Source organism: Canis lupus, chromosome 4 (genome assembly GCF_011100685.1).
Source record: "Canis lupus familiaris isolate Mischka breed German Shepherd chromosome 4, alternate assembly UU_Cfam_GSD_1.0, whole genome shotgun sequence".
Lineage (NCBI taxonomy): Eukaryota > Metazoa > Chordata > Mammalia > Carnivora > Canidae > Canis > Canis lupus.
In genome coordinates this window covers 18,854,037-18,872,457 of record NC_049225.1, presented here as the reverse complement: position 1 = coordinate 18,872,457, position 18,421 = coordinate 18,854,037, and the positions used below count along the sequence as shown (strand labels likewise).

General features: G+C 34.0%; 1 protein-coding gene across 7 annotated transcripts in view; it reads left to right on the top strand.

Moving 5' to 3' along the window:
* Positions 1 to 18,421, top strand: part of CTNNA3 (catenin alpha 3) — a 1,666,571-nt gene that overhangs the window by 876,582 nt on the left and 771,568 nt on the right. For all 7 annotated transcript variants that reach the window (XM_038534069.1, XM_038534067.1, XM_038534068.1 and 4 more), the window contains one exon: positions 4,384 to 4,536. In XM_038534069.1, the coding sequence (XP_038389997.1) occupies positions 4,384 to 4,536 (153 nt within the window). The remainder of the gene's footprint in view (positions 1 to 4,383; positions 4,537 to 18,421) is intronic.

Sequence of the window (18,421 nt, the reverse complement as noted above, 5' to 3'; positions counted from 1 at the left end):
ATTTTAGTGCTGCAGCTTCTAAGATTGTCCTATTTTTACATTGGCATGTTGGATTCTTCTTTAAGGTTTTTTGTATATCACTTAGGTGAAAGGAATGAGTTGCTCCATTGGGTGGGAAAAATAATATGGAAATAAATAAGATAGAGGCTTCTTACATATTATCCACAGATACAGAGGAGTATACAATTTAAATGAAAAACATCCCATATGTCAGAATATGCCAGAACATATGAAGAAAATTACTTAGCATAGTGTTTGAGGCATTCCATATCTTGTCCCTATTTGCATTTCTAGTCCTCTCTCATAGTAATTTCTCTCTAACAGTTAGCACAACACAGGGGATGAGAGAATCAGATTCAGTAGTGTGCAAAGCAGAAGTGGCAACGTGTGATCATCAAGGGGTAGTTTATGTTAAGAAATCAGAGTCTGCTACTTGGTACATGATCAAAAACATTATCACGAGACAAATGTGTCTGTTATATATTGGATTACCATGGAAGCAGATCCTGAGACCAGAGCCTTAGAGCAGGTAGTTTATTTAGGAGGCACTTCTGAGAAACATGTGTAAGACAATATGAAGTGTAAGATAACAGGCAGGGAAGGAGGAAGGAATATGCTATTCAGGGTTGTTACTGTAGACAGCAGGACCTTAAAGACCCCCAAGAAGGGAAAAAATGCCTCCCAGAATTGTCTAACTGATGGGTAGAGACCAAGAATTTTATCCAGTCACTCCCATCTCCACTGTTTGATGGTTGTTTCCAGTGGTATTTCCTCTTCACAACGTCCAAGCTGTCTGTGCTTGGGCTGAGACTCTCATAGATACTTGGAGCACAGCCTGAGGAAGAATAACAAAGAGAAGCAGGGAATGCATTCTAAGTGGAATGTCTTGAAAGGACAAGGAACTGTTCCCTTAAAGCAACAGCTGAAATCAGAGACAGGTCCAGTGGTTGAGACATCACCTTTTAATCTTTTTGTCTTACTGTTTTCTTTTTACCTGAAATGCTTTCCATTACCTCCATTATTCCTAAGAAATCCTGTTCCAGTCCTCACACTATCATTGTGTTCTAGTCACACTAAATTCTTGTGATGTCTTGAGCATCTCTTTCTTTCTTCCTTTTTTCTTTCTTTCTTTTCTTTCTTTCTTTCTTTCTTTCTTTCTTTCTTTCTTTCTTTCTTCTTTCTTTCTTTCTTCTCTCTTTCTTTCTTCTTTCTCTATCACTTATGATAGTCTTTATTCTAAAATGCTATGCTTTCCACTTCCCAACTCCTACTCTTAACAGCTAATTCAACTTTTAAAATGGAATACATATGTCTCATCTTTGCAGAAGGCTTTTTAACCGTAATGATCCAAGTTAATTGTTTCTTATTTGTCTGTGCTTCTTTTAAGATACTCATCAAACTCTCTTTGCACTTCTCACTCCCTAATATTATAGTGTCTTTGTCATCTTGACATTCCCAGGTTGCCTAGAATGGTGCCTTGGCCTTAGAGAGAAGGCTCAAAATGCATTTGTTAAACTGAATGAATATACAGCTATAGGAAAGAAGATTCATTCTGCTCATTATATTTGAATTATATTATGTCAGCTAATTTCGGCCCATTTTCCAACAGAAGTTTGAAAACATTGGCATAGAACTTATTTGTAAGCTCATTTTGCAGTCCTTCTGTCTTGTCCTACTGAACATAATATCACACCTCCATGGCACACCTTTTCTCATTTACTGTGTTTTGTACTTAGCAACATGCCTTAGAATAAAGTAAAAATATGTGCTCCTAACATGGTCTAGGTAAAAGAATTAATTTAGCCAAAGGATTTATTCATTTATTTATTTATTTATTTATTTATTTATTTATTAATAATAATAAATCAGCTATAACTCAAGCTTCACCTTTGCAACATGTTTCAGCACTTCTGTATGGAATGAAAGATTGAAGGAATAGCAGCGAGATCATAGCTGAAAATCTTGGGGAAAAAAAAAAGAACAAGGGATTAAATACCATTAAAATAAAGGGAAGACAAATGGTAGTACCATAGAGGGGAAATGCACATACTGTAGCAAATGTATCCAGTGCTGTAAAATTGCAATAATTATTCAAATATTTTTAAAAATTGGCACAATGTGGAACAACAGTTACTATCTCCCTAGATTTTTGTATATGACAAAGCAAAATTATTTTTTAAAAAGCACGAGAGAACAGTTGAACTTTCTGAGTATAGTTGTAGATGGGAACATACATCAGTCTTTTATATGAGAAACAATCACTTTTTAAAACCTGTGTCTCAATGTAGTTAATACCTAGTCTTGCTTCTTCATGTAATAATCAAATTACTAGAAACATGAGTTTTTTTCTCACTCTCTCCACCTCCACTCATCTCCATTCATTCTTCAAACCATTGCAATAGGACTCCTGCTTCCATTTTTTCCACTCAGACTGCTCTCACTAAGTTAATCAATAACCCCTGAGTGATTAGGCAAGTCTTCTTTCTATTGAACCTACCTTTAAAATTAGACTCTCAAATTCATTATCTTTTTGAAATTCATTTGCTGTCAGTTCCCTGATTTTTCCCTTATTGTAACATTTAACGACTCTCATTTCTCTATTAGATTATAAAGGATCATGCATTTCCATCTTGCTATTTTCATAATGGCTTGCTCTTGTGAAAGATAAGGAAATGATGTTTATAAATAATTGTTGAATTGAATGGAATCAAATACACAGAAAAGAAGATTCAAATCCATAATGTGGGTACTATAATTGCATCTGGTAAGATAAGTTCATATGGCTAGAGCAGTGACATAGATTTATTTGAAAGTTTCTCTTAGTTGTTGGTCATTTGGTCTCTTTGTTTTTGGCCATCATCTCAGTTTTTTTTTTTTTTAGATCCTACTCTCCCATCTGCATGACTCCCATATATGGAAGTATTTCCTAAGATTTTATTCTTGGACATCTTCTCACTATGCATGATCCTATCTGCCCCCTTGGCTTGAATTACCTCCCATATGTATGTTGGCTATTAATTGCATATCTTTAGTACAGATCTCCTCTTAGCCCTCCTTCAATATATCCTGGTTACAAATGAAAGAAAAAAAGAATAAAGGGGAGGGATCTAATTGAAAACTGTTCCGCCTCTGAGATTCCTTCTACTTTTACGTATCTGAAACTAACATAACTTGTAGTGCCCAGTTCAAGTCTAACTTGTGATTTGTTGCCTGATTTCTCTGGTCCACTCTTTATGAACATCAAACATATTATTCATTCACTCAAGGTCTTCCCCTTGCCTTGTAACTCCTTAGTACTCTGCACTCTCTCCTAGTAAGTGCTCAGACAATATTAATTAGTTGCTATTAGTAATTTGCCATTCTTCATGCTAAGCATATTCTTCCCTTGGGGATCTCCCATAACCTCTGTGAAGTTGTTAGAGGCCAGAAAACTTCACAGTTCTGGGTAACTAGGGTAACAGTCTATTGGTTTTAAAAAATACTCTAAAATAAAATTTTCACAGGGGGAAAATTATAAATTTCTTGTCTGATAGCTATTCATCTCTTTGTTTTACTGTATAAAGGTTATTAAACTAAATAAGGAGGTTGACTAAAAAACTGGGGAGCCATTCATAGTCATTGACACTGTTGGAAGACATTCTTCAAGACCTTTTAAGACTCAATATTATATAAACACAATGCACTAATTTTGCACTGCAGTTTTAAATTTCAGAAAATATCTGCTGAATAGAGTAATTGCCTGATTGTCATTTATGAGCTTATACATAATCTAATTTAAAAGAACTAATTGTAGCAGAATGTTATACTTGTTTAATAATTTAAGGTGTAAGGGCAAGAACAATTAATGGAGATGAAGAAAATTGGACATCAAACTCATTTATTATTCTCCTTGCTCTATTAATCTGTTATCAACTGGCATAATCGGTGATCTAACTTGGTTTAATTACCATGAAGACTACAATTTAGCTAATCAAAATTTATCATCAGTTCCTCCAACAAAGTAGAAAACATTTCATAATTTTGTAATTATGAAAATACATGATGTACAATGTTGTTTGTACACATGCATAAACATCACTATAGTACAATTTCTTTGAGTGAAAATGGAGTATTGTCACTTATAATCTGACCTCTGGGCTAAGTAGAATTTAAGAAAAAAATAGTGCATTTTGATAACAAGAGAGCTATTAAATAGATCAATGTTTTTTCCCTTGGATATTTCTTTTTAACTTTGTAAGTGATGTTCTTACAGTCTTAAATATTATTAGTTTAGAGATTGTGTAAAAATATATAAGATGAATTTTGTAACTACGGAGATTGGAAAAATAGGAAATAACATGAACCATTTCCTGAAAAAAAAGTGAATTTTCTATTTCTCCTCAGCTCCGTAAGGCTATTATAGATCATGTGTCAGACTCCTTTTTGGATACGACAGTCCCACTTTTGGTTCTCATTGAAGCTGCCAAGAACGGCCGGGAAAAGGAAATAAAAGAATATGCTTCAATATTTCGTGAACATACCAGCAGGCTTATAGAGGTAAGCATGTTAGAACTGTAACTACTCTAAATCCAGGAGAATGAAGCTCTCATTCCCCATTTACAGTTAAATTGTACTCAGATAAAAACTTTTGACAACTTATAACAAATGAAGCAAAGTTCAGTATTGTTTTTTATGTAGTTTTTTTTTTTAAGGCTACACACACACACACACACACATGAACTGGTTAAATGCAGATATTTTGTTTTATCTCTACAAATATTTTCTTCCTGTTCTAACGTGAAAGTATCAAATACTCTACTTCATGCCATATTATTATTTCTCTACCATCTTTTCATGGCTTTATTACCCCTTCAGCATGTCAAATCATATTCAACTATGTGATATGACTATAGAAAAAGAATTTCAGATATACAGGAGTAGAAATATCCAGAATAAAGAAGTGGGGGTAGTGGGTTGATTCATCTCCCAGTAGAGACCAGAGGAGATGATAAAACTATAATCTCCTCTGTTTGGAAGCTGGAAGCATAGAAATGCCCTATGATTTGGGGGCAAGGTGGTATATTGCTAATAGAACCATAAAATGCTAGACATTTCCTAGGAAACAGATAATAGAACCTATTGTATTATGGGGATCTGTAAGGTAGCCTCAGTTTAAGAGAGGCTGAATAGAAGGATTTCTAACACCAATAAGGTGACAGTACTCACAAGGCCAGGAACCAGTAGCAGAAAGGGGAAGTGTGCTTGACCAGATTCATACAACAGAGCTGATATACTGCTAGGACTTATCAGTATGACTGCAGTGTTGTTTATGTCTAGTATCTGCTCTCATTGGCTGTGCTATGCCATGCTGGTTATTAAACATTCTAACTGCCACACCTTCATATACTGGTCATGAACTTTGTGATGAAATATGTTTGGGGGCTCAAATTGCTTATAAAAACTTGTGAGTCAGAAATAGACACCACCTAAATTAGAATCACAGCATTTTATATAACATCGATTAAAATAGAGGACTTCCTCGATGTCTTTAATGTAGACCCACTGGGAAGGAAGTTTCCAATGTAGCTAGCATTTGCACTATAAACCCTCTGGTTCCTAGTCTTCACATTTAGAAAATGAAAGGAGTTGATGAATAGATAATTACTAAGATTATTTCAGCCTTAAAGCTGACATCCCTTCAACTCTGAAATCTACTTTGAACCTCCCAAGGACTATGTGGAGACAGGGTAACTGTTACAATTCCCACTGACCTTATATGGAAATAAAGGTACAAACTCAGACTAGGCTAATTGGAGCTGGACCTGATTTCCAGGCTTACAAATTTTAACTAATTCATTTGATTATTTATTATATTTTCCGTCTTATTTATTCCCTCTTGTATTCATTCCTCAGATGTATATTTCAGTCTTTACCAGGGAAAATGTTAAAAGTAAGAGGTAAAGCAGAAGAAACAGGTCATTAAAAGTGTAAAAAGTGTAAAAGTGTAGCCCCTGACAATCATAAACATTTTTTCTAATAATGTGTTCTCTAAGGTGAAGGTACACCAAATTATGAAAACAACTTTTTGGTGAAATATTCTGAAAGTAAAAGGTTTCTGCTAGGAAAGTTGCATCCCTATTTCTATTTCTTCATTTGGTGTTGAGCATGGAGCCTGACTCAGGTCTCAATCTCACAACTCTGAGATCATGACATGAGCTGAAATCAAGTCCGACACTTAACTGACTGAGCCACCCAGGTGTCCCGAGACTCCTAATTTTGTTAGATGCAGACTGGAAAAAATGAAAAATTTTTTTAAGTATACTGCTTGCCCACTAGGTTGTTTATATATATCAAGAAGAAGAAAAAAAGAATACTGCATTTATCTCTCAGGAAAATTTATTTTCGAGGGGAGCTGTCTAACCAAGGCAACAGAGAAAAATCATCATTAATTTACTACAAACATTGAGCCAGAAGTATCTGTGACAGAGTCCAGGGAAATAGGAGAGCTTAAATTTATCAGTTTTGAAGACATTGTGAGTTTACTCTGTATAGATTGCTTACTAATCCTCCACCTTTGCTTTCCCTTCTACCTCTCCATCAGGACTACTTAGACCCATCTTATTCCCAAGCTGGGTAACTTGACAGAGCAGGACAGAAAGTCTTAGATTCTAAATGACTTCAAGGAAAAGCTATTTTCAACATGTCTGGGTTTTGATACCTCAACTGTGTTTGTCAGAGAAATCTAAAATCAGTGAACTTGTTGCAGTAAGACTTAAATGGAAAGAAAAGTAAGACCATTTTTAAAGAACTCTTATCAGATCGTTCAAGAAAAACTCCATGCTGTTAAAGGAACACTATAGATAGTGGTTAAGATGGTAACTTTTATTAAAAAAAAAAAATAGAAAAACAAACTAGATTTGAACACATAGCAAAAACAAACAAACAAACAAACCCACAGCATTAAGAAATTCTATGGGTAATAATTAGCAGCCAAAAGGATTTGGGATATTAGAAAAGAAGTGGGAATGAGGAACAGAGTGGCCCACAAATTGGGCCTGAACATTTCCATTCTCTAGTAGGGTCATGTCTGAGGTCTCTTGTTATATTATCATGCAGTTTGATATAAAATGATCATGGGTGAAATGATGGTTATAAAACCCTATATAGTGTCAATCCCTGGAAAACCTAGATACTTATGGCTAATTTTGTTTAGGTATGCTGAACTAAGTAACTGCTATGCAAAGCTTATTCTACTTTGAACATCCAAGTTACTCTGTGTTTTTGGATCCACTAAGCCACCGTGAGAATAATAAGGAGTCAAAAGGTTGGCATTTAAAAAATTCATCTTCACATTGTGATTAGTTATTTAATGACAAATGTGCTCATTTAATTATACTCCTTAGTACTTTGATCTTGCACTGGTGGTGAATTAGGGCATCATTAACTCTACTGACTTCCACCAATAATACCTATTAAACATGAAATTTAAAATATTAATTTTATCCTAAAATTTAAAATATTCACTAATTCTAGTGAGTAAGAATTTTATCTGTCATCACTTGGAGCCTATTCCGTTAGCTAAGTCTATGCAGCTAGTATTCCATGAATCTGCATTGAATGAAGGAACACATTCATAACACTAACTCACTTTTATTTCTCTCTAAAGAGTTATTTGGGGGATTCTGGTAACTGGATTTGGGACAATGTCTGAGCCCAGTTATTTAGTGGAGTGCCTTTCTATTCTTGAAAATAATTCATCACAATAATATTAACAAATACCTTTGCCATCAATTATCAGATAAGGCCAATGTTATAAAGTCTACTCCAGATCTCCCTCAGATGGAATTTGTCACTATTAGGTAACATTTTTAAAAAATTTTGCCCATGTCAGAGATAATAGTTTGTAACTTTAATGTAGTTATATAGCTGTTATTCAGAAGAAACTGATTGTATTCCAAAAAATGCATTGCTTATTACAATGGCTGATCTTTAGTATTTCTTTAAAATCAATTTCTAAAACTCCACAATTATTTTTTAATACACTATGATTTGTTCTCAGCAATCAGTTCCTGCTGAATACTACATAGTTGCTACTGACTAAAAAGGTAAAATCTCCAGTTTATCCCATGGATTTTACTATATTAATTATCATTAAATGTGACAGTATTAATGATCTAGGCCTGAAATTTTTCTGTGAATTAGAGAACTTTCTCTATGTGAAAAGCCAGCTTTGTCAGTGCTTTGACTTATTCATCAAAAATTCATCTGTCTTGATGCACCTTATTTTAGTAAGTTTCATGGGAGCCTTTCATCAAAAAGGAAAAAGTGGGTGGACATTTAATTATAATACTTCCCTCCAACTTACAAAGCTGATTGTTCCCACTCACAAAATGGCGAGCCAGATTTAGCAAGGCCCCATTGCCAAGAGAGAAGGCTGTAGAGGGGACTCTTGCTGTTTGCAAGAAGTGCTCAGAGCTCTCAGCTCTACTTTTATCTTTGCATTTTGACAGAATCCTGTTCGAGTGTCACACATTGCTTTAATTGATGATCTGTTATCAAATAAGGATATGCTCAGTTACAAATAAATGAAGCTTTTAGAGTCCCATCTCATTCTTCCTCCTCCCCCCAAAAAAGAAAAAAAATGAAAAAGAACAAACCCATACTTATACTTGTACACAAACCAACAACTGTTCTCAGTGAGCAGCTTGGCAGCTCTCCTCTTTTGATGGCAAAGAGATGTTATAGCTAAGTCAGGAATGCTTTTGCTTATATAGATCGCAGGTGTGACTGCCCACTCCCTGGATTAGAAAACTGTTCAGCATCTTAATCCTCTTCAAGCTAAAGCTCACAATGAACATGATCCTTAAAACCCTAACCTGAATCCACAGTGAGTGACATTTCCCTGTTGGAGAGGTTTCTTTATAAATTTTCCATTCATAGTGTTTGGAATATAGGGAAATGGGGAGTGAAACCATTATAGAAAAGTCAGAGACTTTCCATAGTCGGATGTAGGTATTTTTGAATGAGATATTAGTGTCTTGGAATTCGGAGGGAGAAAACTATATGGCACTAGAGTAGTTTGGGAATTTAGTTTGAAGTAAGCAATATAAGCAATATTTACACCAAAACTTACCAACTTGGCAGGAGTTGGAGTTGAAAAACTAGAACTCCAAGTTGAGATTACAAGCATGACTAAAGTCACAATGCTCAGTCCTATGTTCCAGGAATATTAGAGTAATGAAATCTAGATCACTAAGTTGGCTGAAGATGAAGGAGGTTGGAGGCAATTGAAGAATACCCTAGAATATTTGATTGCCAGACTGAATAGGGTAGATTTCATCTTAGGGACTGGATGATCCAATATTGGATTTGGAAAGCTGCAGTTGCGTCTCCACACAAAAGGGTCTAAAGGGAAGCCATATTTTAGGAGAGTTTGTGTATGGATTATTTCATGTCGGGCTATAAAAATTTTCTAACCCCCAACAATTGATTAGAATCTCATGAACGTAAACTGGTATTTAAAAAAAGAAAACTGCATTTAAAACTTAATTTAGGGATATATGGGTGGCTCAGCAGTTGGGTGCCTGGCTTTGGCTCAGGTCATGATCCCAGGATCCAGGATCGAGTCCCACATCAGATTCCCTGTGAGGAGCCTACTTCTCCCTCTGCCTGTGTCTCTGCCTCTCTCTCAGTCTGTGTCTCTCATGAATAAATAAATCTTTTTTAAAAAACTTAATTTAATCTCATACATTAAAGAAAGAGAAGAAAAATATATTTAATAATGAACTTGAAACATAAAAGCAAATGATTCAAGACTTAATGGCATTAGACTAATGCTATCCAATAGAAATAAAAGGCAGAACACAAAAATCATTTAAAATTTTCTAGTGGTCACACTAAAATAAGTAAAAATAGATAGGTGAAACCAATCTTAGGTTTTATTTAATCAAATATACCCTAAATATTATCATGTTAATATGTAATAATATAAAAACTATTAATAAAATATCTACTTTTTGTACTAAGTCTTATGAATCTGGTGTATATTTTATATGTATGGTCTATCTTAATCTAGACTATCCATATTTTAAGTGTACAATAGCCAAACATGGATTTTGGCTATGTATTAGACAGTACAATTCTAGACAGATGATTGGCAAGTTGAGGACCAGAGTATATTCATTCATTCATTCATTCATTCACTCATTCATTCAACAAATATGTCTTAAGTGCTTACAATGTGCTATATACTGTGATGGACCCTAGTGCCTTTGTCTTTGTTTTCCTAGACTGATGTACAGTAAGTACAGCATTCAGTAAATCATTGTTGAATGCATTAGTGTATAAACAAAGTAGAATGTCAGCTAATCCTATGGAAAAATTTAAAAGATGGCAAATATAGACTTGGTTTTGAATTTTTGCTTGATTGTATTGGGAAAGTCACTTAATATCTCTTGTATATCTTAATACAAGACTTAATACAAGTCACTTAATATCTCCCGCAAAAGACATACTCCATTGTAAAGTGAAAACAATAGTGAGATTGAATAAGATGACACATTAAAGTACCAAATGTCACATGATGTGTCATCTTCTTCTCTTTTTCTCTTTTAAACATTTTTTATCCAAAGCCTTATGTAGAAAGAGGTCACTTGAGTCTCCAAAACTCCTGATGAGCAATAACATTTTCCTTTTGGAAAATTCATTTTATAAGGAATTTCAAATATGCTGTAGTTGTTGGACCTTTGTATCCAACTTCCAAATATAGGTAAGTGTTTTTCAGGAATGTTAACAGGCCAGAAAATGGCATGTACAAAATATCCAGCTGAAATTATGTCTCCAAAGTTTTGATATACACTTAATTGGTGTGTGGAATTTCTCTGAAACTGCAACTTTCCAATATTACTCTTCATGATGGTATTTGGCCAAGAGTTAACTAGCAAACATACTAACTAACAATTACTGATGAATAATTTCAGGCCTAGAAGCCAAACTTCATTTCAATCACCAGTCTGATTATGCAAGCTGGGACTGATCTATTTCTTTTAATCAATTCACTATTCTACTCAATTAAAAAAATATAGAGAGTGAATTCCTCCAATGTGCTCTATAGAGCTCATCTATACAGAGTCCTGTATTTAAAACTTGATTCCATTTTTGTCTTTTGTATTTGAAAACATGATTCCCCTGAAAAACATATTTACTTCCCTGAATAAGTGACTTTAGTAAATCATTGAACATCTCTGAAGTTCAGTCTGTAAATGGAAAATGAGAGCTTAAATAATCTCTATTCCTGCCATTTAAAATTCTAGAAACCAAAAAGAGAAGAGTTCTTTCATATGTTTTATATGTATAGATAATATGGTAGTGGATGGAGGAGTCTGGTTAATCAGAAGTGTTGGAAGAGTGGTTATTTTGTTGCTTTTACAGGACAGAAAAAAAATCTTTTTTTGAATAATAAAAAGAACAAAATAGGGAAGAAAATAAGATAAAATAAACAAAGCATTTAGGTAATCTGTACCAGAATCATGCAATGCCCCTAAACTTTTTACCTCATTACATCCATGCTCACAATGATGGAGATAAATATTTTTATTACCATTTTGCTGATAAGGAAACTCTAGCCGAGAGAAAATTTGCCTAAGGTCAATTAGCTAAATGACAGAGTAGGGAATCAAGTTGGTTCTATCAATGGCAGAGATTAAAGGAATAAAGGTAGCACAATAAATCTAAAAATATATAGTGAGCCCAAGTTTTATATATGTTTAATTTCTTGATAGAGACAAGTGACATCTTTCTGAATGCTTTTAGACAAGAGAACTGCTATTAAATGGATAAAGATGCAAAAGTTTCAAGAATTGATTTTATTTTTTTCCTACAAGTCTCTAATCTTTTTGGGGGTTATAGTAGACATACAATGTTATATTAATTTCAAGTGTACAACTCAGTGATTGGATACGTTTATACATCAGCCATGTTCACCATTAAGTGTAGTTCTAATCTTATTCTACTTTCCCTAAATAGAAAAGTAGAAAGCCAGAGGCTACATTATACCCATGATATCCTTCTGCATGCAGTAATTCTTTATAACTCTTAAGTAACTGCTTAGCTAATAGCGATTAGTTCAAGGTGGAAGATCTAAGTGAGATCAGGGATCATCTTCTGATGAGAAAGTATAAGAAGTCTATTTATAAGTTGACTGGAACTTGGAATATGTTTTACCTGTTAATCAATGTTATGTACACTATTTAGCTTTAGTCCACAGTCTATTGAGTCCTTAATAGAAGTTAAAACTTACAGAGCATTTATTAGACATATTCTTCCTAAACTAAAATGCATTTAGAGGTGCCCCTCCCTATCAATCAGCTCCTTTTCAGTCTTGTATGCAGAGTATCTTTCAGATAGGTGCAGAAAATTCAAATACTTACAATCAGGGACAAAAAAGTAATGAATGAAAGGGCTTGGTAGGGTGAGCCTGTGATGAAATGGAGAGCATAAGCTTAGTTAAAGGGTTGTTCTCTACTCCTCTTCAGTCAACTATTGCTCTGCATGAATGAAGGCCCTATTTTGTCAGACATTACAATTTCTCAAAAGAACTCAGAAATACAGATTTTTAACATAAAATTCTGTTGTTTTCTAAGTATAGACATTTAAGTCAGTTTAAAACAAAATAAAATAGGGGTGCCTAGGTGGCTCAGTCAGCTAAGCATCTAACTCTTGGTTTCAGCTCAGGTAATGGTCTCATAGTTGTGGGATCAAGCCCAGCATTAGGCTCTGAGCTCAGTACTGAGTCTGCCTCAGATTCTCTCTCCCTCTCCCTTCTACTCATTTTCTCTCTCTCATAAATAAATAAATAAATAAATAAATAAATAAATAAATAAATAAATAAAATCAATCTTTTAAAACAAAACAAAACCACAACTCCATCATTTGTGCCAATACATAATGCCAAGGACCACTGGTTTTGCAGTGTCTGCTCTAAGGTCACATTTTGAAAAACAAACTTAAACAAGATGGATATTTGTAGGTGATGTAGATTAGATCTGGGGAATGTCTTGTTAGTAAGAATCAGATATTGAAGTTAGGTGGTAAAATGCAGAAAGGTAACTTGATTTAGGGAAATGGGTTCTTTCTGCTTTTCTTTCCTATTTTGGTTAGCCTTGAAATAGGTGGTGAATTAAAGAGTTAGGAGCACAGTGAAGATCAATATTTCCTCCTATCTCCTCTGGTTCTTGCAAACATTGTCAGAGTAGAAATAGGGAGAGAGAAAGTGGGATCTTGCCAAAAGATCATCCAAATATATGTTAGACCCAGTGAAAGCTATAGCTTTGTATATCCAGAAAATCCCTTTCATAAAAAAACAATTAGACCTGTCACTTTCTGCAAGATGAAAGTGTAGATTTGATGCTTTTAAAGAAATGTTCCCATTACTGAAAAACAAAATCATATTTACTCTGGATTCCATTGACAACTTTGTCTAAAGTACAGGCAGCATGAAAACAGACTTAATTTTTTCTAAATCACTCTGACATTTTGTGATATTTTATACATGGAATCCCAAAAGAAAACCAGAACATCCTTAGAGGGTTTGACTTTTGTGCTTTGAATCTGGCTAGTAAATGACTACTACAAGATTATCTTTCCCTTCTCCCATATTTCTTTCAGTTAACCTTCCCTTTCACTCTTTTATTCATTGGTATAGTCAAATTCTTTCTCATTGCATCAGAAAAGAATATCTAAGGTTGTTTTAGTTTTCCTTTGCTAGCAACATGATGTCTAAAGAGTTTATATTTTCATAAAGCCATTTATATTTCAAATAAATATTATTACTGGCACAAAAATAGATACATAGATCAAAAGAACAGAACAGAACAGAAAACCCAGAAATGTATCTACAACTATATGGCCAGTTAATCTTCAACAAAACAGGAGAGAATATCCAGTGAGAAAAAGACAGTCCTTTCAACAAATGGTGTTGGGAAAACTGGATAGCAACATACAAAAGAATGAAACTTGCCCACTTTCTCACACCATACACAAAAATAAATTTAAAATGGGTGAAAGACCTAAATGTGAGTCCTGAAACCATAAAAGTTCTAGAGAGGAACACAGGTAGTAACTTCTTTGACATTGACCCCCAACAACTTCTTTCTAGATATGTCTCCAGAGGCAAGAGAAACAAAAGCAAAAATAAACTAATGGGACTTGATCAAAAGAAAAAGCTTCTGCACAATAAAGAAAACAATGAACAAAAGTAAAAGGCAACCTGTGGAATGGGAGAAGATATTTGCAAATGACATATCTGAGAAAGAGTTAGTATACAAAATATGTAAAGAACTTATAAAACACAACACCCAGAATACAAATAATCCAATTAAAGAATGCGCAGAAGACATGAAGAGACATTTCCAAAGGCATCCAGATGTCCAACAGTCACACAAAAAGGTGTTCAATATCACTGATCATCAGAGAAATACAATTCAAAACTACAGTGAAATACCACCTCACACCAGTCAGAATGTTTTCTTCTAAAAGTTTTATACTTTTAGCCTTTATATTTAGGTTGATCAGCTTTAAGTGAGCTTTTGTGTTTGATATTAAGGAAGAGTCTAATTTCATTTTTTTTGCATATGGATATTCATTAGTCCCAGCACCATTTGTTGAAAAAAACACTATTTTCCAATCAAGTTGCTGTAATAAATGGACTATAAATATGAGGGGTTATTTCTAGATTTAGTTCTATTGTGTTGATCTATGCCTGTTCTTATGTCAGTCTCACTCTGTCTTGGTTACTATAACTTTGTAGTAAGTTTTAAAATAAAAAAGTATGAGCCCTCCAACTTAGTTCTTTTTCAAGATAGTTCTGGCTATTATGAGCCCCTTGAATTTTCAAATAATTTTAGGATCAGCATTTCATTTCTGGGAAAAAAAAGTCTGAGAGTCTAAAAGTTTAAAAGGGATTGGGTTGAGTCTATAGATAAGTTCGTGGAGTATTGCCATCTTAACAATATTAAGTTTTTCAGTCTGTGAACATGGAATGTCTTCCCATTTATTTAGATCTGTTATAATTTCTTTCAACAATGTTTTGTAGTTTTCAGTGTATAAGTTTGCAGTTCTTTTGCTAATTATTTTCCTAAAATTTTATTTTTTGATGCTTTTGTGAGTGGTATTGTTTCTTAATTTCATTTTTAGATTCTTTTCTTTTTGCCATTTTTGAAGTGCGATTTTTTGGTATATTGATCTTATATCTTGCAATCTTGTTGAACTTATTTATTAGTTCTAATTGTGTTTGTGTGTGTGTTCCTTAACAAATTCTATATACAAGATTATATCATTTGAGAATATAATTATACTTCTTCATTTCCAATTTGGATGTCTACTTTTATTTTCATGCCTAATTCCCTGAGCATCATTTTGTAAGCTTTTTTCCATCTGTATATTTTATTTGGTGTGGTTCTGTTAAAAAATTTTACCTTTTTTTTTGGTAATTGGATTGCTTACTTATTTCTGTGTTGTTTAAAAGTTCTTTATATATTTTGAATACAAGCCCTTTGTTGTGTATGTGATTCACAGTTATTTTCTGTATATCTGTGGTTTGACTTTCTAATCTTTTCATAGTATCTTGTTCAGCATAGGATTTTATATTTTGATGAAATCAAGTTTATCAGTAGTATCATATATGAAGTGTGCTGTTGTGTTTTATATAAGAAACTTGTCTAAGATGCCTACCTAGGTGGCTCAGTTGGTTGGTTAAGTGTCTGCCTTTGGCTCAGGTCATGATCCCAGGATCCTGAGACTGAGCCTTGAATCAGGCTCCCTGCTTAGTGGGGAGTCTGCTCAGGCTCTTGCTCTTTTTCTCAAACAAATTTTAAAGAAATCTTTTTAAAAAGGAAACTTCTGTCTAACCCAGGGTTGCAAAAATTTTCTCCTGTATTTTCTTCTAGAAGTTTTTATACAGTTTAATTTTACATTGGGGGCAGCCCCGGTGGCACAGCGGTTTAGCGCCGCCTGCAGCCCGGGGTGTGACCTGGAGACCCGGGTTCGAGTCCCATGTCGGGCTCCCTGCATGGAGCCTGCTTCTCTCTCTGCCTGTGTCTCTGCCTCTCTTTTGCTCTCTCTGAATAAATAAATAAATAAATCTTTAAAAAAAATAATAATTTTACATTGGGTTTTTGTTCCATTTTGAGTTAATTTATATATATGGTATAAAATAGGGATAAAGATTTGTTTATTTGCTTGTTTATTTATTGCATATGGATATCCAATGTTTCAGCATCATTTTCTGAAAAGAATATAATTTCTCCAACATATCATGTTTTCACTTTTGCTAAATAGCACTTGATTTATAATGGGTATACCTCTCATCGTTCTGTTCTACTGTTCTATGTGTCTTCCTTTTACCAATTCCACATTTTCTTTAAATTGTACCTTGGAACACCTGGGTGACTCAGTGGTTGGTTGAGCGTCTGCCTTCAGCTCAGGGTGTGATCTTGGGGTTCTGGAGTCGAGTCCTACATCGGGCTCCCTGAAAGAAGCCTGTTTCTTCCTCTATGTCTCTGCCTGTCTCTGTGTCTCTCATGAATAAATAAATAAAATATTTTTTAATTTAAAAAAATAAAACTATAGCTTTATAGTAAGCCTTGTAATCAGATATTGTAATTTCTCTGACATTGTTCTTCTTTTGAAAAATTGTTTTTACTACTCTACTTCCTTTGTCTTTTTGTATAGATTTTTGTATGATCCCATCAATACCTACAAAACTATTGCAGGCAATAAGATTGGGATTACATTTAACCTCTAGATCAATATACAAATTGACATTGTAATAATATTGAATTCTCTCATTCATGAATGTGGTATATTTCTCCAGTTATTTAAACTAACTTTGATTTTTCATAAATGTTTTATAGTTATCATACTCAATTTTGATTGTTAAATACATAAATTATGACAGTTTTTTTAAAATTATTATTCATGAGAGACACAGAGAGAGGCAGAGGGAAAAGCAGGCCATACTGCAGGGAGCCTGATGTGGGACTCCATTCTGGGTCTCCAGGATCTGGCCCTGGGCTGAAGGTGGCGCTAAACCGCCGAGCCACCCGGGCTGCCCAAATTATGATAGCTTTAACCTATTTCTTGTAGTAATCTAATTCATTGTAATATTTTCTAACTTATTTTGTTACTTTATGAGGTTTTTATTGTATGTATGTGAGGCACCCTTAAAAGAATTCCAGAAAACTTGCTCATTTAACTAGTGACTATAATTTGGAGACTAACTTAGGTAAAAAGTTAGGTACTGCTTTTAATACGAAAACTTATAAGAATTTTAGAAAGTGATTCAGACTAATGTAGTAGGGAAGAACATAGAGTCAGACAAACAAATCCTGACTTCAACCATGTGAACTTGAGCAACTAATTTTGTCTCTCTGGGCTTCTAAAATCTCATTGGAACAATGGAGACATAGCACACTTCTCTGTAAAGATTTTGTGGGAATTCAATGAGGTAGTTTAAGTAAAGCCTTTATGACAATGTCTGACAATACATTAATGTTGCAATAAATATTGGCCTAAAAAATCCCAGGTAAAGAAGGAGAAAATACAACTGCTTTTGTTCCCAGATGACATAATTGTCGAGGTAGGAAATATGAAATCTCTTGAAACTAATCCATGATTATAACAAAGTTGATTATGGCAAAGTTGACATTTAAAGTCAACCACTTTTCTGTAACCAGCAATGACCAAGTGGAATTTGAAATTAAAAACACATTATTATCACATAGAAGCACCTAATTATATAAAGCAAATATTAACAGAATTGAAAGGACAAATAGACAGAAATAATACCATGGAATTTCAATACCACATTGTCAATGGATAGGCCCTCAGAACAGAAAAGTCCAATGAAGAAACACTGGATTAAACTATACATTAGACCAAATGGACCTAATAGACATATAAGAACATTCTATCCAACAGCAGAACACATTTTTCACCAGCACACATGGAACACTTCTAGGACATTTCAAATGTTAGGCCACAAAACATGTCTTGATAAATTTAAGAAAATTTAAATCAATCAAGCATCTTTTCTGACCAAATTGTATAAAACAAGAAATCAATTATAAGAAGATGACTGGAAAGTTCACAAATATATGGAGAGTAAACAAACATGGTACCAGATAACCAAAAGACCAGAGAAGAAATCAAAACAAAAATAAAAACATAACTTGAAACAAATGAAAATGAGAACACAGCATACCAAAATGTATGGGATGCCACAAAAGCAGTCCTATGAGGGAAGTTTGTAGGGATAATTGCCTACATTAAGAAAAAGGAAAATCTCAAATAAACTACCTAACTTTACACTTCAATGGAGTAGGAAAATAATAACAAAGTCCAAAGTTAGCAGTAGGAAAGAAACCAAGATCAGAGCAGAAATAAA